Genomic DNA, 24,055 nt, shown 5'->3' on the forward strand with positions numbered 1-24,055 from the left:
GGGCTCTCTGATGGCTCAATCACTCCAAGCTCCAACATCTTTTGCACCTCAGCCTTTATACAATCCCTGACATGGTCAGGTTGCCTGTAGATCTTATTCTTCACAGGCAGATTGTCACCAGTATCCACCTCATGGGTGCACCAGTTAGTCTGACTGGGTGTGAGTGAAAACAAGTGTCTGTGGGCCTGCAACACCTGTCTGCAGTCCACCTGTTGCTGCTCAGTGAGGCTGCCTGCCAAGGCTACTCCATCAACTGAACCATCATCAGGGTTCTGGGAAAGCAGGTCTGGGAGAGGGTCACTCTCTTCCTCCTGTTCCCCATCTGTGGCCATGAGGAGACTCATGTCCTCCCTGTCAACAAATGCTTTCAAACGATTGACATGGAGCACCCTGTGGGGGCTCCTAGGGGTGCCAAAGTCAACCACATAGGTGACTTCTCCCTTTTTCTCAATGATAGGGTAGGGTCCAGTCCATTTGTCCTGGAGGGCTGCTGGCCCCACTGGGTCCAACACCCACACCTTCTGCCCTGGCTGGTACTCAACCAGAACAGCCTTTTGGTCATGCCAGGCTTTCTGTAATTCCTGACTTGCCTCAAGGTTTTTGGATGCTCTCTCCATGTATTCAGCCATCCTGGAGCGGAGACCAAGTACATAGTCCACAATGTCTAGTTTAGGCTTTTTGAGAGGTAACTCCCATCCTTCCTTCACCAAACTCAGTGGACCCCTTACAGGGTGGCCAAACAAAAGTTCAAAAGGGCTGTAGCCAACCCCCTTCTGTGGGACCTCTCTGTAAGCAAAGAGCAAGCAGGGTAAAAGGATGTCCCATTTCCGCCTAAGCTTCTCTGGTAAACCTTTTATCATTCCCTTTAGGGTCTTGTTGAACCTTTCCACAAGCCCATTGCACTGTGGATGGTAGGGTGTGGTAAACTTATAGTTTACTCCACACTCTTTCCACATTGCTTTTAAGTATCCAGACATGAAGTTAGTACCTCTGTCTGAAAGAACCTCCTTTGGAAAGCCCACTCTTGAGAAAACTGCAATGAGGGCTTTTGCCACCACAGGAGCTGTGGTGGTCCTCAGGGGAATTGCCTCTGGATACCTGGTGGCATGATCCACTACCACCAGTATAAATCTGTGCCCAGATGCTGTTGGAGGATCCATGGGACCCACAATGTCTATTCCAACTCTTTCAAAGGGTACCCCCACCACAGGTAGTGGTATCAGGGGGGCCTTTGTTGTGCCACCTGACTTACCACTGGCTTGGCAAGTGACACAGGAGCGACAAAACTCCTTGACATTTTCTGACATGTGAGGCCAGTGAAAGTGTGGAACAAGCCTGTCCCAAGTCTTATTCTGGCCTAAGTGTCCTGCAAGGGGAATATCATGGGCCAAGGTAAGAAGGAAGCCCCTAAACTTCAAAGGTATAACCAACCTCCTGGTTGTGCCAGGCTTGGGGTCTCTAGCCTCTGAATAAAGGAGTCCTTCATCCCAATACACCTTATGGGTACCTTGAGCATTCCCTGCAGCCTCAGCAGCAGCTTGCTGTCTGAGGGGTTCAAGTGAAGGGCAATCTAATTGGGCCTGCCCCAGGTCTGCCCTTGAGGGTCCCCCTGTCCCCAGAAACTCAACCTGATCAGGTTCAAGCTCCTCAGAGACAGTCTCCTCTTGGACTGCAGAATCAGTTTCCTGTGAAACCTGATCCTCAACCTGGGGCAAGTGGGAAGGCACAGCCTTAACCCTCTTGCTCCTTCTCTTGGGTTGTGGTTGGTCTATTGTTTCAAGATCCACCACTGGTTCAGGAAGGCACTTCTTAGCCTGAGACCTTGTCACTGCAAGGACATGAGCTGAAATCCCTAGCATTTCTGCATGAGTCCTGTACTCCACTTCTGACCAAACTGAGCTTTCAAGATCATTGCCTAACAGACAGTCTACTGGGAGGTCTGCACTCACAACAACTTTCTTTAGGCCATCTACCCCTCCCCAGGAGAAGTTCACAACAGCCACACTATGGGAAGTAGTGGAGTTGCTTGCATTGGTCACTAGGTAACTTTCACCTAGTACAATCTGTCCAGGGTCCACAAAGCCAGGTGTCACCATTGTGACACTGGCACAAGTGTCCCTGTAGGCCTGAGCCAGTTTCTCATTAATTAAGGGAGTCTGCCTATATTTGCCCAGGTTACTGGGGCTTACTGCAGTGGGCAAAGATAAGTCCACATCATATAGGAGAACTGCCTGTGTGGGGATTCTGACTAGGCCAGATTCCACCTCAGTACCCAGGGTCAACCCTACTAAACCCTTTGGCTGTGTACCACCACTGCTGACTGTACTAGGGGGTGCAGTTGCTTTAGGAGCTGCAGTGGTGGGGACTGGATTTTTCTTAGTGCATTCACTGCCCCAGTGTGAAACTGATTTGCAGGTATTACACCAAGGTTTCTTTGGGCCATCATTCTTCTTTTTCTTGTTTCCATTTTGGGAACCCCCCTCCTTATTGCTAGTTTGGGGGCCTGAAGACTTCTGGTCCTTTTCTTTATCTTTCTGATTCCCACCCTTCTGGTCTGTTTTCTTCTGGTCACCTTGGTTCTGGTTTTTCTGCTTAATCCTTGTTCTGACCCATTTGTCTGCCTTCTTTCCCAATTCTTGGGGAGAGGTCAAATCAGAGTCAACAAGGTATTGATGCAACAGCTGGTTCTGACAGTTATTAAGGATCTGTTCTCTCATCATAAGATTGTACAATCCTGTATAGTCTGAAACTTTACTTCCCTGCAGCCAACCCTCCAGAGCCTTAGTGGCACAATCTACAAAATCAGTCCAGTCCTGAGTCTGTGCTTTTTGGGTGTCTCTGAACAACAACCTGTATTGCTCAGTGGTTAGGCCAAACCCTTCAATAAGAGCACTCTTCAGAACAGAGTAGTTTTTGGCATCCTCAGGTCTAACAGTGAGGAGCCTGTCCCTCCCTTTCTCAGAAAAGGAGTACCATAAAATTGCTGCCCACTGATCCTCAGGGACCTGCTGTACCATGCAGGCCCTCTCAAGAGCAGTCATCCATTTGTGGATATCATCCCCTTCCTTGTAGGGGGGCACAATTTTTGTCAGGTTTCTATTGTCATAGGCCCTGTCTTTTTCTTTAGGAACTTTGCTGCCACCAGTGGCATCTAAGCCACACAATTTTCTTTCTCTTGCTAAAGCAAGTTTAGCTTGAGCCAAGGCTACCTCTTCCCTTTCTATTTGGAGTTGGACAGCCCTCATCCTGGCCCTATGCTCTTTTCTCTGGGAGGAAGTCATTCCTCTTTGAGATTCTCTTGAGGCACTAGAAAGATGAGAATCCCTTGATAGAGATCTCACCCTCCTGTTACCTGGGAGAATGTGGTTATGAGATCTGGAGTGGTGCTGGCCCTCTCCATTCCCATGTAGGTCCAAGTTGGCCTGGTTAAGCCTGGCAACCTGTACCTGGTTTCCCCCCTGATCCTGATCTTCAGGCTCTTCTAAATCAGAGCCTTCCTCTGGGTCTTCCTCCTCCTCCTCTACTTCCTCTGGAAGATCCTCATTCTCAGGGGAGTTTATCCCTTCCTCTGTTTCTAAGGGAGTCTGACTCACCTTATCTAGGTCATCCTTTTCTAGGAGAGCTACTAGGGAAGGAATGGTAGGGCCTCTGCCCTTTTTTAGCCATCTGGCTGTGCACAAGGCACTCAGGTCTTTGTGGCTAAGGTTGTCATATCTGGATGTTGTCCCTATAGGATCAACTATTACAGGAGCAGAGCCTGAAGCTCTACCTGTATCAGACATGACTGCTAGTGAGGTGTAAGTGGTGCACTTACCTACACTAAGTGGTTTCCTACTGTACCTTGCTAGTGAGTTGTAGTCAGGGTGTGCTAATCCCTTTAATCTACAACTACTAAGTTCAGTAGAACTTAATATGCTAAGCTTTTGATTTATATGTACCTAGAGGTACTTGATGTGATCTTTCAATTTGATAAAGATTGCAATGGTAAAACAACAGCAAGCTCAAATCCGCACCGCTGCACACCAATGTGAGAAGTTGGCCTGATATGTAGTGTTTCCAATTCTGGAACCACTTGGTATCAGTCCAAACAAACCCCAACGATGTCTGGTTGTAAGTCAACCTTGTTAGACAAGCTATCCTAGTGGTAGCATGGACTAAGCAGCCTTAAAGGCTTAACTTAAGAGGTCGTGTTAAGCGAGCTGTTTTACCACATACAATCCTGTAATCAAATGAAAGGACACCACACAAGTATAGATTATAAAAATATATGTATTTATTTCTAAATTACTCCCCAGTACTCTTTATGAGGAAAGGGGCACAAGCGTTAAATCAAAAACACTGTTAGACATATAAAGTTGCACAATTATGGATGAGGGCGGGTGGCCACTCAAACCATATACTAAAAAAATGGTATAAGTAACACTTATCGAACAATGGTTAGGCCTAGGGCCTAGAGATTCGCTGGGAGCAGTCAGGACTAGCAATGATGAAGTCGGGAGTAGCCCACAGGAGACGGGTGCAGCACGGAAAGTGCGGCGCGCACCAATGCACTGTCAATGGTGCGTAAAAGTCAGTTAAAGTGAATTAAAAGATACTTCCGCTGAACCTAGGAACACAAAACTTTAGACACAGACCCTAGAGGTGTGTACCAGTGTATGGACACCGGCGTTGCAATGTTACCTCACCCACAGGCCGTGGGTGCACAGGGTCGAAGTGGCGTCGGGTTCTGACACGCAGGTTCTTGGTGCTTGAAGCTGTTGCAGCTGCAGGCGATGTGAAGCAGAAGTGTCCGGTGCGATCCAAGGGTGGATCGAAGTAGAAAAGTACCTGAAAGCAGAGGGGACAGAGTCTGGGTCACTCAGCAGTGACCAGGGTGGAACCAAGACGGAACCAGGCAATGTCGGGCGCAATCAGGCGGTTGTCGATAGGCTTCTCTCCGCTGTCACGTGGGCTCTGGGGCATCTGCGACGTCCAGGAGCAGGTCACGATCTGTCCCACGTAGGCTCTCGCCGTCAGCACCGTCGGCTTCAAGATTGCAGCAAACAGCACTTGGCAAAAGCAATCCACGCGGAACCGGGAGATTGCTTATCACTCGAACCAGGAGGGTCAGAGTGGGGGCTCCTTTTCACAGGAGCTGGTGCAGATCTGGAGCAACCAGAAAAGCGAGTCGTATTTCAAGGTTCGTCGGCACAGGGCCCACAAGCCAGCTGGCAAGTGACCGGGCCAACGCGTCGAGCGCACACAAGCAGAAGGGTCCCACGCAGCACTCGTCGAGTGTGGAGGGGTGAGCTTTGGTGCAAGTGGAGCTCGGGGCTGGGGCTTCTCAAACCCCGGTGTACAGCTTCGAGGGTCACTCGTGGGCTGCACGGTCAGCGTCTCGTGGCCTTTTCAAGATGGCGTGCCCCACGCTTCCGGTCGCCTCCACGGGTCTCAGCTCTGCAGGGACTGTGGATCGGGCAGGTAGAAGGCAGGCAAGCTTGATCTCGTCGATCTCTGTCGCTCGAGTTCCGGCGGGAACTGCAACAAAGCAAGGGTCGAGGGCTGGATGGTGCCTGTTTGCACAGGGTGGTCACTCCTTGACCACAAGGGAGATTCTTCAGTCTTCTCACGTCGTGTAGAAAGTCGAAGGGTCCAGAATTCGTTTCTTATGTTTCTTCAGGATGATCTCAGTTGCATTGGCACTGCTCCCCCTCTTATTCGAATCTCGGGGGTTGGACATCCTGCTAGGTCCCCTCCTATGGGTGGGACCCAGGAAGGGGGTGGTTACACCCCTCTCCTTTGATCCTGGCCGCGCTGGGACAGGGGCTGGGAGGCCCCAGAACCGGTTTGGCCGGATCCTGCAAGGGGCAGCCTTGTGCTCCCCAGGCAGTGTCTGGTTTCTTTGAAACCTCCCTACTCCAATCCACTATCTCCTGTCTGGGGTGGTTTGACACCGCCCTGTGACAGGAAACTCTTTGTCCAGGCCTCCTCTGCCGAGTTTCGGTCAGCAGCAGGAGGCCAGACCCGTGTCTGTGGCAGGGGCATCCATTTTGTGGATCTGAGGCTCATTTTAAATCAACCGCGTTTCAGTAAAGTAACATGTCTTCTCCCTCTAGAAGGGTGGAATGCTACCCCCGTCGCCAGAACTGGCGAGGGGGTAGTATTCCAATTCGTATGACACCTTACACGACATGTTTTGATAAAGCCAAACCAAAGTTGCTATATAACCGCGAGGATTATAAGGCGCTTAAGAGTATATGGTATGGCATTATCCCGGATCAGCTTAGGGAGTTGTTCCCGACAGCTGCAGACAGGCTCAGCTCATGCCAGAGCACCATCTCACATAAAACCACGCACTCTGCCTCCAGGATTGATGAGGCCTTCCATAGGAGTGGCTTACAGGCTATATATGTGTCCAGATATAGGTTTAGATATAGGTATACTATATCTAAGCAAGGGGTGATTACACCCACTTGCCCCAGCTGAGTGATCAGCCAGTTGTGTCAATTTAAGAACCAGCCAGGGGTGGCAAAAGCTATGCTTCAGCCCCTGGTAGGCCTTGGTGGCACCTATGCCCTGAGCACCTATAGTGCAGGGTACAGGGGCTGACAAGGAGTCCATTTCCAATTGTGGTATGTACCTATAGCACATGTATTATACATTTAGAGAGAGAACAGCAGGCTGGGGGTCTGATTAGCAGGCCCACAGCCTCAGTAAGTCGAAAACCAGTGAAGCAAAAAGCAAAAATTGGGGTGACCATAGGATAGCAGACCCTACTCTCCTACAGAGAGTCAGAGAGTCAGAGAGGGAGAGAGTCAGAGAGTCAGAGAGTCAGAGAGTCAGAGAGTCAGAGAGTCAGAGAGTCAGAGAGTCAGAGAGTCAGAGAGTCAGAGAGTCAGAGAGGGAGAGAGGGAGAGAGGGAGAGAGGGAGAGAGGGAGAGAGGGAGAGAGGGAGAGAGGGAGAGAGGGAGAGAGGGAGAGATGTGTGTATGCCGGGTCTGGTGGCTCAGTGGACGAAGGCGTCCGCTTCAGGGACCTATGATCAACCTCATGGTCACAGTTTTTTTTGTTGCTCTAGCCCCGCCCCTTCCCCACTGACCCCGCCCCCACCGGTGCAGCCCTCGGACACAAACCACACTGTAAATTTGGCCCCCGAAAGTTTGTGAGTACCCATGCTTTAAACGGTGTCATTTCATGCCAACAGGTACCCAGTTCGAAGTGTTCCTGCCACGCGTGGCATTCAGACTTTGTATGTGTAGTAAGCCTGTTCGTATTTTTTAAACTGTATTTGATTTCTTTCCAGCTTTCACCAATGTTCTTGGCTTAAAGTGCTTTAGAATGATTTGCTACATATTTCGAGAAACTTGTAGGGGAACAGTCTTTCATATTATATTCTCCAAAATACACAATCGTCTACTACTTTCTCCAGATACATTTTGGAATAGAAAACAATAATTTCAAAACACCATTAAAAGTAATGTGCACTTCAAAATTTCACAATAGTTTGTAATTTATTATCAACAAATTCATTGGGTGACCTCGTACTTTCCTCCCCTAAAATCCATTTTGCATTGTTGTTGGGGTGGGGGCATGCTCCCAAAACATATACTCCTGAGTGGGGCCTGGATTTAAGGCCTAATATATTGAATCTTATATTGATTCCTAACAATACACTCCCATAATAAATATGTTCAGAATGTTGGGGGTACTTCTTGTGTGAACACGGACATTTATTTTGAGAGGTTGCATAGACTTGTGTGACAAAACAAATTGCTTTGTTTTCAAGAAAAAACAAGCATTTGCAATGCAATAGGTCTCGCATTAGGAAAGTTTGAGCTATTGGTATTGTAAATGACAAATTTTTTATTTATGTTTGGTTTTGAAAATAGCTAAATTAATAGCTTTGTCATTTACAATGCCAATAGGTATAACTTTCGCAAATGTGACACCAGTCTGTAGAATTTGGCTTAACAGACAACTGCGTTGGGTCTGACAATTGTAGTCTAGAGGTCTGTGGATGGCGGTGCAGAAATTCTGGCTGGTAAGGTCTGTGGATGGTGGTCCAGTCTTCCTGCTGTGAGTGGGTCTGTGGGTGGTGTACTGGGGTGTTTTCACACCCCTTAATAGATGTTGGCAGTTCAAAGCCTCCGAAAACGAGCTGGAAAACAACTATTTTCTGTGGTTTCAGCTTGTTTTCCGTGCCACCGCATGCCTGTGCTATTCGGAATGGCTCAAGCTGACGCATGTGTGAAAGGCCAGGATACATGCATACCTGCCAACCCACACGGTGCCACCGTGCTCCTCACCGGGAGACCGTGTGATGTGAGCCGGTATTGTGTGTCACACGGTTTCACCGTGTGAGTTGGCACGTATGCATGTATCCTTGCCGTTCACACATGCGTCAACTTGCTCCATTCCAAATAGCACAGCGCACAATTCATGAAGCAATGCAAGTGAGAACTAAGAAGAAAACAATAATGGCGGCCCACAGAGAGTTTGAGTATTGTTAACCACTGTCTAATATTAAACCATTATAACGGGACTGAACAGTTTGGCTCTACTAGTCTTCGTGAATGAACCATGAAAGACCTGCAGAGTTTATTAATCACAACAGCTATTCTATTTAATGCGAGGAGGAAATATTAATTTGCCCTCTGAACATCCGACTGGTGAAGGAACAATCTAGACCTCGTGGTAAGTTATCTCCTGGCGGAAATGTCCGCTTTACCCTTCCATCGTCTCTTCTGGAGACCTTGACTTTTAAGCTGGGCTTCTTTGGGGGAAGGAGGGCCCCTGAAAGTGTTCGTACACGGTACAAGAGCCAAGGCATTTATACAAACTGTTCTTCCTTTCTCGTAATTTTTTTTTAGCAAATTTCGCACACCCCTTGAATCTAACCATTCAAATGCTGAGCTTCACACAAAAGGTAAATACATTTAAAAAAAAGCCTACTGAAAGGGGCCGGGAGAACGGTCTTCGGAGGGAATAGTAGACGGAGGTGAAGGTAGCATGGGACGGAGTGCACCTGGGAGGGAAGCGAGCGGCTGCAGCTTGGGAGCCTGGGCGAGCCAGCGAGGCTTTTAGAGCTCTAAAGCCGTAGTGTCGGATCACTCAAGCAACCCCGTGGAGGTTCCGTTCCCTGCACAGGGCTAAGAGGGCTATTAAAGATGCATGGGTCCGCAGATACCACCGCTTCCCCTCACAAGAGCTTGGTGTGCAGGTAAGAGCTGCCAGTGGATGTCGATTGTACAGCATATGCTGGGCCAACAAGCCCACGCAGCTCTGCTGATGTCCGGCCAAGAAACGAAACAATGATGGAGTACACAGACCCTAAAAATGCCTGTGATAAAAGTGCTGACGCATCCTCGGGAGGTCGTGGGGCGCAGCAGGCGTGCGAGGGCTGCCAGTGGCAGAAGGCAAATGATAGAGGACTGCTCAATTAAGAGATAAATCGTTTCAAGGAAGGGACACAAGCGACAGCGTTGCTTCAATGTGGCACGCCCAAAAGATGGCGTCTCTTACTCAAGCATTCTCTAATTACACAATCTGATAGGCTCCCACTGGGGTTAATGTAGACGTCACCCGCATCACGCGAAGGCGAGGAGAGATCTTGCTGCCAGGCCAGGCACTGTGCGGGCCCTCTCGACTTACCAGGTGTAGATATAATTGAAAATAATTAAGTACCTCTCCAACGACAACATTACTTATATAAAAAGTAATGTGCTAGCCTAAAGCGGACTGGCTCAGCCAAACTAGATAAAAGCAGCCAAGCATTGGACAAGTTAAAGGCATGGGGCAGGCCGAAGAGACCGACGATGCTCTGATTATCTAATTACGCAGATTGTGTTGAGGGGCGTGAAGTCGCCCATATCACAGATATTAAATGACCATAGACTGGATGTTTTGTTACAGCCATTTGTATAGCACACTAATCGTCAGCTGTTAAACACATGGAAGATGCGAGATTGAAAGAAAACAACTGAATTAAAAAAAGCAAAACGAGTCCATACAAAGATCTGGAAAACACCAGCAAAGAAGCACTTATTTGTTTAAAATTAAAGAATGTATTAACTCTTCTATTGACGGGGTCTTACACTCTCAATGCCCCACTTAACGACCGTAAAGGACCAACCCTCAGCTAACAACTCACAACAATAGAAAACAAGCACTAAGGGGTGTAAAAAATCCCATGGGAGGCAGGCGCCGCCGCGCTGCCCGCAGCGACCCGGAAGCTCTTGGCCGGCCGGCCAATCCGCTCGCGGCCGACCGGAAGTCCCGCCTCCCGAGGTCCGCGAGCTGCCGGCGCATGGAGCGCCCTGCCGTCCGGTGTAGCCCGGGTCCCCAGGAGGGGGCCGGGGAGAAGGAGGAGTGTGGCGCCTGTTGCGGGGCTCCTCTGACCTGAGGGAGCCCCGATTTAGATGAGGAGACGCCGCGCCGTGAGGAGCCCCGCCGGAAGAGCGCAGTTGGTGGGTGGGGCCCAGGGCTGATGTAAAGTGCGTGCGTGCCTGTGTGTATGCCTGGGGGAGGGGTGTGGGGGGGGGGGGGGGAGTGTGTGCGCGCGTGTGTGCATGTGTGCGCGAGGGAACGTGTGTGCAAATGCGTGACTGTGTGTGATTGAGAGAGAATGCGAGGTAGGGGATAGTGTGCCTGTATGTGTGCCGTATGCCTGCGTGTGCATGTGCGCGCCTGTGTGTGTGTGTGTGCGTGTGCGTGCATGCATGAATGCAGAGGGGTGGGGGCTGCCTGTGTCTGTGAGAAAGGCCTTTGCGCATGCGCAGCTACCAGACGCTCGCTCCCGAGGTGAAATCTGACCTCGTCAAAGCGCGCGTCTGGTAGCTGTCCACATTCCTAAATACGGGCCACAAAAGGTCTGAAGCAGACACCTTCAATGCTCACGCATTGAGGGTTAGGTCTGCTCGACCTAAAAAACATTCACGGATAGCAAATAGTATTTTCTGAATTGCCAGTGTTTTATTAATTAACAAAGGCACTTTCTAATCTACTGGGTTCTGTTCAGTTTATTAGAATGTCATGATAGCAAGACAATAATGCGACAATGTACTGCATAAGTAGCATTTAATAAGCTGCATTATTTGCATTGTCCATACCTCATAATTCAACCAACATTGTTTCAGGAATTCTGCCAGTCACACAAGCTGTATCAATTTACGCTTGCTTTTAAAGTGATCCCTACAACAATCACACTCTCACTTTGCTGTTGTAAATCATAACAAGCATTGGCATAGCCAATAGGTCTCGCCTTTGGGACCGTATAAGTCTTTAGCCATGCAACATTTGATTTTGTTGAACCGTGATATTGTGCTGCATAACTAAATACTTATAAGGTCCCAAAAGTGAGACCTGTTGGCTATGCAATGCTTGTTTTACATTACAGAGACAAATCCTGCTGAGTGTCAAATCCTGCTTGAGACAGGTCCGCTGGGATTTATGTATACCATCACTTGAAAGGCCAGGAAACAGGACGCCAAAACAATACTTTTGAACCCACTGTCTGGGTGCTGGAAATCCAAGTTCTTTTCAACCAGACGTCTGTCTCTGGATTTACTGGGGGTACAGTAACTGGGATAGGTTCAATTTTGGAACCTTTATATCAATTCACAGACTGGTTCCTCCGCTCAATAGTAAAGGATATAAAATTCTACTTACAGGACATTAAACATCTCCTAAATATCCTGCAAAACAGACTATGACCCTATAACGGAAGCCATGCTTTGTCTAGATGTCAAGACACTTTACACAAGCATCCCTCAAGAAGAAAACCTCCGACTAATCAGTGACCTCCTGCTAGCACAAGACTGGAAATGGACAGCCCCAATACACTGTATTATGCAATTAGCAGAAGTTGCACTCAAGGAGAACTTTTTCAAATTGTATGAACTGACATACTCAAAGTGCCATGGCAAACCAATGGGCAGTACATTTGCCCCGAGCCTGGCATGTCTTTATGTCAGTCAGCTGGTTTGTAAATAACATCTGGACGAACAATCCCTACGAAAGTGAAATCCGCCTATGGCAAAGATATATTGATGACATCTTTGTGATCTGGCATGGTACAGACTCAAACATCACCAATTTTCTAAATTGGCTAAATGGAAGAAACCCATTCCTCACATTCATGGTCACTACAGACAAAATAAAATATACTTCCAGGACATAACCATCATGGCCAAGAATGTGAAATGTACAACTAATCTGCATAAGAAACTGACGAATCGCAATAGTCTTATGCACTTCAACTGTGCTAATCTCAGAGCACTGCGGGAAAACCTACCCAAATGTCAATTCCTGAAAATTCGCTGGAACTGTGCTGATTTCCAAGACTATAAAAAGGAAGCAGAATCTCTTTTGAAGAAACAGATGGAAAAGGCTTACCCCAAAGGTATCATCAAAAAAGCCTTTTACATCCCAAGGGAATCATTGCTTGAAAATAACCCTCGAGAAGCAACAGACTCACTGACCTTTGTGACTACTTTCAACTCAATGTCAGACAAAATCAAAATGATTGTGAACAGACATTGGCATGTCCTATCCTCAAGCAATTTTCCAAACTCATGTTCTCATTCAAAAGAAACAGAAGCTTAAGAGATAGACTGGTCTATAGTAAATGTCAACATTAAGAACCACAACCAGAGAATACTCTATGGAGCCTACCCCAAGTGAAAGGCCATTTTCCTTGCGGCAACTGAACCTCCTGTATCCTCACTACCCACAATTGTATCCTCAACCTCGGCCTGATAAGAGCTTGGTAACAACAATTACAAACCAAATGTAACAGCAACAAGGTGGTGTATATAATTACATACCCCTGTGGCTTACACTACACTGGCATGTCAACTCAGAAAGTAAAAACATGTATATGTGAACACAGAAGCGCAATAAGTTTCCAAGGTCTCCTCTAAAGCCTACCTGTTGGAAGTACAGTAACTGCCTCAAATTGGACTTTGGCGTTAGATGTGGGAGGACAGTGTGGTTACCATTTTACACTACACACACGTCCTCAGAGCCCAAGTTTAGTGTGGTTGAAGACTTACCATCTTCAAAATGCTCAAAGTGGGTAGAGGTGGCCTCATGAACTTTGACCCCATAGGCTAAGGGGTGCCTGGGAGTCATTCACACCCACTAATTTGTGCTAGGCATAGAGGTGTGGTCAGCTCCATGGACCTACTCCAGGACCGGAGGCAGGTCAGAAGAGGGTTGAACCTTCTGTCTGTGACTAGTTTTCTCTTGTTCCCAGGACAGAGAAATTAACTCCAAGGGCCATAAGGCTGGCCTCCTGTTTAACCTACAGGGACGCAAACAAGAAGAGGCCTTCTCCTGCAATTGCCTAGATGACCATTAACAACTGAACCATGACTGATCTTGCAGTTTGGCATCTGCCCGACACCCTGCGAGTCTCTAATGTCTTGCCTGTGGGCCAGGGGGTCTTTAGAAGTGTACTCCTGTGGTGGGTAGGGACTTATGGACTAAAGTGAAAAGGTAAATTATTTTACCAGGATGGACCTAGTTGGAGTATCCAACCTGAGTTCCATTGTGGTCAGCGTTGAATTATGCCTAGGTCCCAGTCTACAGTGACCACTGACTGCAGTTGACACAATATGATTTCTTGGCGCTATTAATACTTAAAAAATTCATATCTCTGGTTCTCCTTATGGGTTTGCTGTCATTTATAAAACTTCACCCTATTGGATTTCAACTTTATTAGTGCTTTGCTACTGCATAAATACTTTACACATTGATCTAAATTAACCTTGTCTGCTCTGTGCCATAGCTACCAGGGGGTTGTATTTAGGATAATTTAGTGACTTTAAGTGTTTACCCTGACACAGGCCGTGATTATTCACATCCATTAATAATCCTATTTCTTACAACTAGTTTGTATGCTGGCTGAGCTTTTCCCTATTTCAACCCCCAAGCACAGGTACTACCACATCCTTTCCCTAGCTCCAAACCTCTACCTACACAGAGGGTGTTGGACTTGGCCCTTTTTGCAGGGTCATACTTGAACTTTTTGCCTTCCTCCTGTATCTTGTCTGACCTGCTTTTGTTGGTTTTATGACTCTGGGCACTTTACCACTGCTGATCAGTGCTAAAGTGCATATGCCTTCCCTATTGTAAATTAATGTATGGATTAGTGACTCCATGATTGGCCTATTTGATTTACAGTCAAACCCTAGTACAGTGCACTGCGTGTGCCAAGGGCTCGTAAACCAAATGCTGCTGGTGGGCTTGCAGCACTGGTTGTGCCACCCACAGAAGCAGCATTTAAAAGGGTGTCTTAAGGTCTGCCATTGCAGAGCCTGTGTGCAGTCTGGTACTGCCACGCTGACTGGGCAGGTGCACCCACTTGCCAGTCCTTAAACCTTCCCTTTTCTTCATGTCAGACACCCCTATGGTAGGCCCAAGGGCAGGGTGCATTGTAAGTATAAGGTAGGACAAGCTTGTGGTGTGTGGTGCATGTTCTAATAGTGAATTACAGCCATTTTCGTTTTTCACTATTGCAAGGCTACCTGTCCTCCATAGGCCAGAATGGGCAGTTAGATTATTACATTGTATAATCCTAACTGGATCTAGGATATATCAATTGGGATTGAACAAAAATGGTTGCCAGTTTATCTCAATAATTTGATCTTTTGAATACAACGCACCGATGCCATATATAGGGGATGGATCAAAAATCTGCTAATCTCGGTTAACGGAAAGGGCCAATACATCAATTCAAATATTTGATCTTTAAATACAGCGCATTGGCTCCCCCACGGTCCGCTAAAGGAGGATGAAAGAATCGAAAAAGGAGGGGACAGCACATTGCCCATTTGGCACTATATATATGTATGATCATAACATAATTGCATAATAAATTGCCAATCGAGGCTCATAGGATCATAATATCCAAAAAAAACGACAGCAGACTACCGGTTTTACTAAGATGGCCGCCACAGTACTGCAGATAATACCCTAAAGAACAGCGTCTCTGCCCGCCTTCGGTATACACAAGATGGCGACAGAGTGTATGGAGGAAGGGATAGTCCGTCAATTGTTTCGATGTAATCGGAAACAGCTGATATTGCAAACCCAGGAGGTGCGAACATGACGGTATTTAACTAGGACGCCGGAAACAACAAGGGAGAATCCAGTCTCCGTTTATTGGCCGACAGACCTGGTCGGCGGAATCCCAGCTTGACGAAAACAGCCCGTGGGACGAAGGTAAGCACATAAAATCGAGTACCTTGAAAACTAGGAAACTTGCTCGGGGTTACCCCATTTATAATATCCTCTACTTTCCCTACTCCCAGGGGTTGCATCAGCCAGCCCCCCACAGAGGCAGCCCTGCACATTAAGATGGAATCGCATCCACCCGCTATTTATTGAAAGAATTGACATAGCAAAGCACTATTGGAACCCCCGTCTAGGAACGGCTACTCAATCTATGAAAGGTAAATAAGGAAAAAACGCGAAATATGAGGCTGTAAGGGTTTGGGTTTATTAGCTCTCTTCAACTGCCGTCTCCATCCTTAGGCTCGTCAGACGCCCAATACAATTGTGCACTTCTGCGCCCCCTGAACAATGGAAAGAAAAACTCACCCCTACGAGCCAGCATCCCCGGTATGTATTGATAACAACAGCAGCGCCGGGGTGTAGCGATGTGAGGTTTTAAGGAACTACCCTGAAACACGCTATCGCCTTACAGTGATAATAATCAACGAAAATTGGCCATGATGCAATATTGATATAGCTACGCTTTCTTTGATAGGCTCTATTGTTGCCAACCATTGTTTAGAACCTAGATGACCGCCAAAACATGAAGGGGGAATAAAAGCACAACGCTAAGGTACCGACCTATACTGGTAGGTATTTCAAACACTGACAGTGCTATATTATGCTCTGTTGGCAAAATATTAATACCTTCTAGCCAGATCCTATCTAGTAGTCTCGATCTCCCTAAAAAATAAGAGGATTGTAGATATTGATACCTGAAGACATCAATAACATCTTATGGCAATAAGCTCAGAGAATATTAGGGGTATGGACTAACAATTGAAATCTGACCCTTTCAGAGGTACCTCAGCAGTTTGATATAAGAGGATGTTTATCCGTCCCCCTGACAGGATTTGAATTAGCCTGAAGTCTGGCCTTTGAAATACCAGCAGCATCGGCGCCCCTGTATTCTAATGACGCCATCTGATGCCTGATATACTTGAATAACAGAGCTAAATGCGCAACCAGGTAAAATATTGAGTTGAAAGGCCTAGGAATAACTAACCAGCTGCGTATATGGTTATAAATGACTGTTTAGCCCTTAGCTGGGACCAAATTATGATTAGCTGAACTATCTGCCATCCCAGGACCCTGTCCTTGATCTGTACTATAGGATCATGCGTGTACAAAAGAGAGGAGTGCTGAGAGAGACCATGAACTGTTTGAACGTGTATGATAAAAAGAAGCCTATATACTTGCATGCAAGTGAAGATTTTCTGTTGTGTGAAATGTGCTCTATGGTCCATAAAGTTAAGGCTATCATGATGCCTTCTAGATTCCACGTACTAGGGAATCTATCTTAGGGAGTGTTTCTAGAGGGTTTGACATTGCATAGCGATCAACGGTCAAGTGTAGGAGCATTGCTCCAATGTTTATCAGATGGACAAAATAGTTTGCTGAAATATTAGAAGCTTTTTTTTAAATGTCTGAAATATGTAGTGGCCCATTAATGATGATGAATATTTGTTGCTAGCACAGAACTGTGTTTTGAATAGTACATGTATATACATAAAAGTAAAATGAATTTTGTTTTGCTCTCTATCTTTCAGAGTTTTACCCCTGTGCCCTTCCCAGTATACTGCCCCTTGCCCTGACGAAGGTGCGGCCTAACTGGCCTGTCACCGAAACGCGCGTCGGCGTATGTCTCCAGGAATACGGTTATTGTCCTTACTACATCAGGACCCGTAGCTAAAACCATCTACCTGGACTAACACCCCGATTTATACAACACATTAACCACCTATGTGCTGTACTCGCAAGGATTAGAAGAATGAATGGTAGAATGAATGGTGTATGGTACTAGATGAGAAAGAATGAGTAGGGATTGAAGTGAATGATACTGTGTGTGTAAAGTGTGGCCGTTACTGGGTAGGACGAACTTTCTTGATGTTGTTGTCCTTATATCTATGTTTGTCTTATTTATGACTTATGATACAAAAAAAAAATCCTAAATTTTTTTTTTAATATCCCTGTTATCAGAAAACAATAAAAAATATATATTTTCTAACATGAACTGTACAGTCTATTTGATTTGACCATGTGATTGTCATGTGTAGTGTCAACCCCTAGGTTAATCACCCCTTCATATATATCTGTTATACCCCTTAGCTAGGGCCTGTATATCCTGAGGCAGGGTACTCTCCTTTTCTATTTAAATATAATCCTAACTGACTCAGAGAACACTGTAGAAAATCGAGTTTAGTGTGCCTGAACTCAGAATGATAAAATACATATTTTAGTGAAGTTGATTTTAACGTTCTGTGTTCGAAAATACCACTTTTAGAAAGTAGGTATTTTCTTGTCTAACTATCCAAGCCTGCCTCTGCTAGGTTGTGTATTCCTTGTCTGGAGTTTGAGTGACAGGGGCTGGGGGATTCCAGGAGACAGGGTGAGTCCGCCCAGTGGTGAATAGAGAGACCTGCATCTAGATGGGAGGGAGGAGTTGCACCTGGGACCTGAATAGGGATGTGCTTTCCCTCCACAGTGCTGGTTCTGTGGTGCGTCTGATGTCTCTGCTCTGCTCTGCACTGTGAAAGAAGAGAAGGAATCATGTCAAGAAAGTGCTCCAGTGCGGTGTTTTCCATCCACAACGCTGGCTCCACCTCCTGTGGGGCGTCTGATGTTTCTGCCCTGCACTGTGAAAGGAAAGAAGGCGTCATTGTAGGGAGGTGGATACCTGACTATGGTTGCCCCCAACTTTTTGCCTGGTGTTTTGCTGGTTTTCTGACTTAGTTGGCCTGGGACCCTGCCAATCAGGACCCCAGGCCTACTGCTCTCTCTGTAAAATGGATTCCATGTACCTTAGGTACATATCCAATTGGTACTGGGCCACCTTATCAGACCCTGTAACTCAGGGCATAGGTGTACCCAGGGCCTACCAGGGGCTGCAGCATGTATTATGCCACCCCTGGCTGGCCATCTCAATCTGACACAACTGGCTGCACGACAGCTGGGGCAAGGTGGTGTAATCACCCTTTGCTTTAGATATAGTATACCTATATCTAACCCTAAAATGGATACACAGATTCCTATCAGTCACTCCTATGGCAGGCCTTGACAATCCTGAAGGCAGAGTGCTTGGAATCGTGTGAGATGGTGCTCTGGCATGAGCTGAGCCAGTCTGCAGCTTGCGGAACCACGTCCTAATAGCTGTTCCATGATAACGCATACCATATACTCTTAAGTGCATTATAATCCTCACGGTTATATGCTATCTTTGGTATCGCTTTATCAAAACATGTCGAGTAAGGTGTCATACGAATTGGAATACTAACCCCTCGCCAATTCTGGCGACGGGGTTAGCATTCCACCCTTCTAGAGGGACACGACATGTATGTAACTGTGAACCCCGGTTAAAGTTAACTCGAGCCTCAGCATCACAAAATGGATGCTGCCACCACAGACACAAGTCTGACCCCCTGCAGCTGGGAGTCCTTCCAGCGAGGGGAGCTTGGACAAAGGGTTTCCTGTCAGGGGCGGTGCTAGCACCATCCACAGACAGGGTTTTGTGTATCCTGGGTAGGCAGGGCTTTACAGGAAGGTGACTGCAAGTGGCACCCCGGTGCTCACTATGCATCTGCCGGCTAGAACCAGTTCCAGGGGCACACCAGCCCCTGAGCTGGGAAAAGTCCGGCATGGGAGAGGGGTGTAACCACCCCTCTTCCTGGTCCCACCCATAGGGCAGGACCTAGTCGCGTACCCACCCCTTTCTTTAGGATAAAGGCAGGAGCGGGGACCCTTCCAAATTAGATCATCTTTGAATCCTGAAACTACTTTCTACGAAAGGAACTCTCGACTTCTTCTCAAGATTTCTCCCATGTGGCTAAGGAGTAGTCACCCTGCACCCGCAGGCACCATCTAAGAACACTGGGGTTTGCTGCATGTCCTTCCTCCGGAATCCGACCGACCAGCACGACGAGACCCGGCTTCCCTGGCACCTCTGACCTCTACCTACCTCTACAGCTAAGCTGAGAACCGTAGGTGCGACGAGACCTCGAGGGACCGGCCATCATCAGAACTGCACGACTTCGATCCAGCACGACCGCCGAGGGATCCTCGTGTGAGTGCTTTGGGGTCCGAGAAGCCCCCACCCTGAGCAGCTCCAGCACCGAAGTTCAGCCCTCCAGCATCCACCAGATCTGCGTGGGGCCCTTCTGCTGCTCACCGCGTTGTCTGGCTACTAGCCCGCTGGCTTGTGGCCTTCCCGACGACGACCGACGACAACAACAACACTGCTGGTCTGGTTGCTCCAGACTGGCCCTTGCTCTCTTCTAAAAGGAGGAGCACCCCGGACCCTCCTGGTCCACTCCAGATGCCATTTTGAGTCCACCGCGTGGGCTTGAATTTGCCAAGACTTGTTGCCCCAGTCCTGGGTCCAGCGACGTCGACAGCAGCAACCATCGTGGGACAGCTCGCACCTCCATCCTGGTCGCCGACAACGCCTCCTGGTCCGTGAGACTGCAGAGCCCAGCGTCGCCCACTCACATGGTTGGGGTGACTTCAGCCGGTGCCATCCTGGTGCCCATCTAATCACTGGCTAGTGATTCAGAACTTGGTCCCCTCTGCTTACAGGTGTCTTCCATCTTCGATCCAGGCTTGGATCCACCGAACAATCTTCACTGGTCGCCTGCCAGCAACTTCTTCTTTCAGGCTCCATAGACTGCAACGAGGATTCCCGACGTCTTTCTATACCTATGGAGCCGCAGCCCCTGGGCTAGGTAACTTCGGCATTTCGGTGCCCCAGCATAGCCTCACTATCCAAGGGTCCAGATCCTTTTTCGTTTTCAGCCTATCTAGTCGGGTTCGCCCGAGAACACTAACTTTGCTTTTACTAGCTCCCATAGACTTTGTCCCGCATCCCGCGTGAGAGTGCACACTCTGCACCCGAGTCCCCTAGGCCTCCTACAAGTAATCTGAAGGTTCAGTAACGTAGTCCTAGCGATTCCAAAGCCTATTAGTCCAGTACTTACCTGCTAGTAATTTTGCATTCCACTTTTGTAGTATATGGTTTTTCGTGCCCCTCGGGCATTTGTGTAAATTGTGCAACTTAAAGTATTTTCGTAAGAGTTTTGTTGTGTGCTTAGTACCCTGTCCTCATAAAGAGTACAGGGCTGTTGTGATCTAAATAAATACACTGTTTATTTTCATAACACTTGTGGTGTCCTTTCACTTGGTGTTCAAGGGGTATATGTGATGGTATAACAGCTGGCTTAACACGCCCTCTAGAGTTTAGCCCGAAGACTGCTCGTATCCATGCTACTAGGATAGCTGGTCTATAAGGTTGACTTACAACCAACCATCAATAAGGGTTGTTTGGACTGATATATAATGTTCACTATTCTAGTGAGCACTTTGTATCAGGCCAACTTCTCACAGTCATGTCAACAGAGTGCTCCAGACCAGGATTGAACTGGGAAAAGGCCCCTCTGCCATCAGAGGACAAAGGATTTTGGGGTATAAATATTGGGACTCTGATCCCAAGAAATTAGATCACTTTTGGACAACAAGAAGAAGAAACCTTTGCTGAGTAGAGGAACCAGAAGAAACTGAGGAGAGACCATCCCTAAGCTGAAGTGTTGCTGGGGCGATTGGCCTGCAGTGGTTGCCTGACAGCGAAAGAGAGGTGAAAGGGACTTGGTGTACTTTCATCAACTTGTAAGGATCTCCAAGGGCTTGGAACAGAGCTTGCCTCCTGCTGAAGTCTCAGGGACAACAGACTTCAACCTCTAGCTCCCCAGAGTTCCTTGGAAAGTGCCTGCTGTCGTCGCATCTTGGATGTCGCCTCTGTAGTTGTCGCATTGTGCGGAAGCGCCTCGCAACGTTGGAGAAGAGTGTCGCAGCCGAAGCTGTTGTCATCACATCACGGAACAAGGGTGTCGCCGCCCAAGCATCGAATCGAGACTTCTCGCATCATCGGAGAAGTGTGCCGCATCTGGAAGATCTTCACATCTATTTCTTTGCACCTGAACTTTACTGCATTTCCAGCACTGCAAAAGTTTTGTTGTGGAAGCGTAACGCATCATAAGGTAGATTGACTTAAAGTGTTGCATTTTAAGAACTGAACAGAACTAAGCTAAAACTACCATATATAAAGAATACTTATTTTTTATATAAAACCTGTGTGGTGTCCATCTGTAGTGTTGTCACTTGATTACTGTATGAGGTCACAAATGTTACACACTGCCTCTGAGATAAGCCTGTCTGCTTGTGCCAAGCTACCAAGGGGGTGAGCAGGGGTAATTTTAGGAGTGTACCCCTTTACCCCGACTAGAGGCAAGGGTCCCTATTTGTCACAAGTACCAACCTGTGCCAACTAAAGACCCCCAAATCTAACAGAGGGCATGTTGTCATTTATAACAAGGGCCACTGGAATTATGTGATTGTGTGGCTGCGGCGTTTTTTGCACAATTAGGGATCAGCAGCATTTGGCACATAATCCATCATCTGCAGATTTTAAAAAAAATGTTTCTAGCTCAAACAGTTCAAAAGTTACTAACAACGCTGCAACAAAGCTTGGCTGGTCACCTTTCTGGTGCTTATTGCCAAGTGTGGGTGTTAAACTGGTACCAATGGGATGCAACCTTAGCCCATACAGTGTTAACAATGTGTGAAAATGACAAAATAATGAAAAAAATCGTATCAGAATATATACCACATTATGCCACATATTTTACCTTTTATTGCCGCACAATTTGGTCCTCCTCTGCCGCATAATTCTAGCTGCCCTGTGCATAACCTTGAGACAATCCTAGGTATTTAGCCAGCGGCGCAACGCATGCTCAGACATCAACTATGCTTTGTATTGAAACAGAAAAACAACATTCCGTAGCATTCCAAGTACCTGCAGATCCTACTCATGGGGGAGCATATCGGGAGGCACACACCAGGCGAATAACTACTTCAGGCTCAGAGCATTTCCCCCACCCAGGTCGTGAAACCCTTAAAGGTACCGGTAAAGCACCCTCGATGCAGAAGACCACCCACTGTCATTGTTCACTCGTCCCTTGTTGCAGAGACATCTTCCCGACTCTATTCGCCCTCTTACCCGCATTGTAGAAGTCTTCTAGACCCCCTGGGTCGGCCCCCAGTTCCAGGTTCCCCCGCCGCAGGGTGCACACTGTACCCCCCAGCCCGCCACAGGCCTCCTGCAGACAGCGCAGTGAGGGTGGGTCCGGACCAGTGTCCGGTAACACCAGCACCGCTGTGGGGGGCCGTGGAGGGGCCCGCGGAGACGGAGAGCTCGGCAGCCCCGTGGAAACATCCTGCCAGCAGCTGGCCGCTGACTCCATTCGCACAGTGAGCAGCGGGACCAGGCCTCCGCCCCCAGACGTGGAGAAACACACCTAATCAACAGAGTCCCGCCCCATGCACTTAAAAAACGCCTACTCGTATGACGCCATACTAGGAGAGTTCACTCAGACACGCTGTGCAACTCTACGATACGGGTAAGTGCCTCTCGTGAAATATAACCGTGCGTCTACGAGGAAAAACATTAGAGCAAATAATATCACTTGCAGGAAGCCCACCTATGGGTAAAATGACCCAGTCAAGTAAAGTCAGTCTGTTGAGTAAAAAGCCACGCCCCGGGCAACAAGCCGCTACTGTAAATAACTGACTGAAATCAAAAGTTCCTTAAGTGAAGCCCGCCCACTGCTGAGGATGAACCCGACGACAGCTATAAACACGCTTGGACCACGCCCATCAAAGCGCGACGTTCCTACGTTTAGATATTTTGAGCTTCACGGTAGCTGCTTCGAACAACCTATGCACATTTTCTAAATTCATCATCTGATTCAAGTGAGATGAGCAGTATCTTGTTTTTCTACAGAATTATGGCTGTCAAGTTTCTCCGGTTCTTGCATGCTAGTTAGGCCCAGCCTCTGTTTTTTTTCTTAGCATTCTGGGGCTTTTAGTCTTATTTAACCCAAAACAAGGACTACAAGTTCCGGAATTCTAATGAAACAAGCATTAGCAATGCAATCGGTCTCGCATTTGTGAAAGCTAGAGCTACTTGCGTTGTGAATTACAATGTTTTATTAAATTTTTTTTTTGTTGTGTAGTGACGATATTTGCATAGTGCTATTGCCAATCATATTTCCCATCAAACATGCCAAACGTTGCAGAGGGTTGCCAACATCGTAATACTCAACAAATTGCTGTGCCACTGCTCTGACTGATTAAAGTCCACAGTCCAGCCCGAACTGTCAAGCCATGTCTTCCCTGGACTGGAATCAAGCATCCTAGGACCGGTTTCTGGCTATCAGCCGTCATCAGCCAGGATAGCTTAACTCCAGTGATGCGGAGAATGTGATGGGGTCGCATGCAAGTACTGGGGCAGCTACAACAAACAGACACGCAGGCATCAGTAGTAGGTGGGACCGGAAGTCCTGTGCGACCTCCGACCATTTATTTATAGCCTTCTGGCCACGCCTGGCCAGAAGGTGATACAATGTATGTGTGTTCTTCAGGGACTCAGCCGAGACCCCGGGGAAATCACTAGAGCCCTACATCCCTTCAGAAGTTATTCTTTTGACAGTCTCTGATGTAGGCAACAGTTCAGCAGGCAAAGTCTGCCAACCTCCGGCTGGGTCTTGGATTTGGCCGGAGATCGTATCGTTGCCTTCCTCTGGTGGGTGTCTGCTCGGTGGCGGTCCTGTTGGGTGACTGCTCAGAGGTTCCAGATAGGTCGGCTGCCGACTCCGGACAAGCTGGCTCTGGTCCGCTTTCTGCAGGGTCGTCAACCGGAAACTCTTTTGTCCGCTCATTACGTCCAGGATCTGAGGGTATCCGCTTGAACCAC

At 47.6% G+C, this 24,055-nt stretch overlaps 1 protein-coding gene across 6 annotated transcripts in view; it reads right to left on the minus strand.

Annotated features, from left to right (window-relative positions):
• LOC147732719 (mitogen-activated protein kinase kinase kinase 5-like) overlaps positions 1 to 22,599 on the minus strand; it is a 1,007,398-nt gene extending 984,799 nt beyond the window's left edge. For 4 of the 6 annotated variants that reach the window (XM_086957271.1, XM_086957270.1, XM_086957268.1 and 1 more), the window contains exon 1: positions 22,301 to 22,599. In XM_086957271.1, coding sequence (XP_086813397.1) covers positions 22,301 to 22,544 — 244 coding nt within the window. In that variant the 5' untranslated portion in view covers positions 22,545 to 22,599. The remainder of the gene's footprint in view (positions 1 to 22,300) is intronic. The other 2 variants (XM_086957273.1, XM_086957272.1) reach the window with 1 other exon arrangement.
• Positions 22,600 to 24,055: the final 1,456 nt, after the last annotated feature.

Source organism: Lissotriton vulgaris, chromosome 2_1 (assembly GCF_964263255.1).
Source record: "Lissotriton vulgaris chromosome 2_1, aLisVul1.2, whole genome shotgun sequence".
Lineage (NCBI taxonomy): Eukaryota > Metazoa > Chordata > Amphibia > Caudata > Salamandridae > Lissotriton > Lissotriton vulgaris.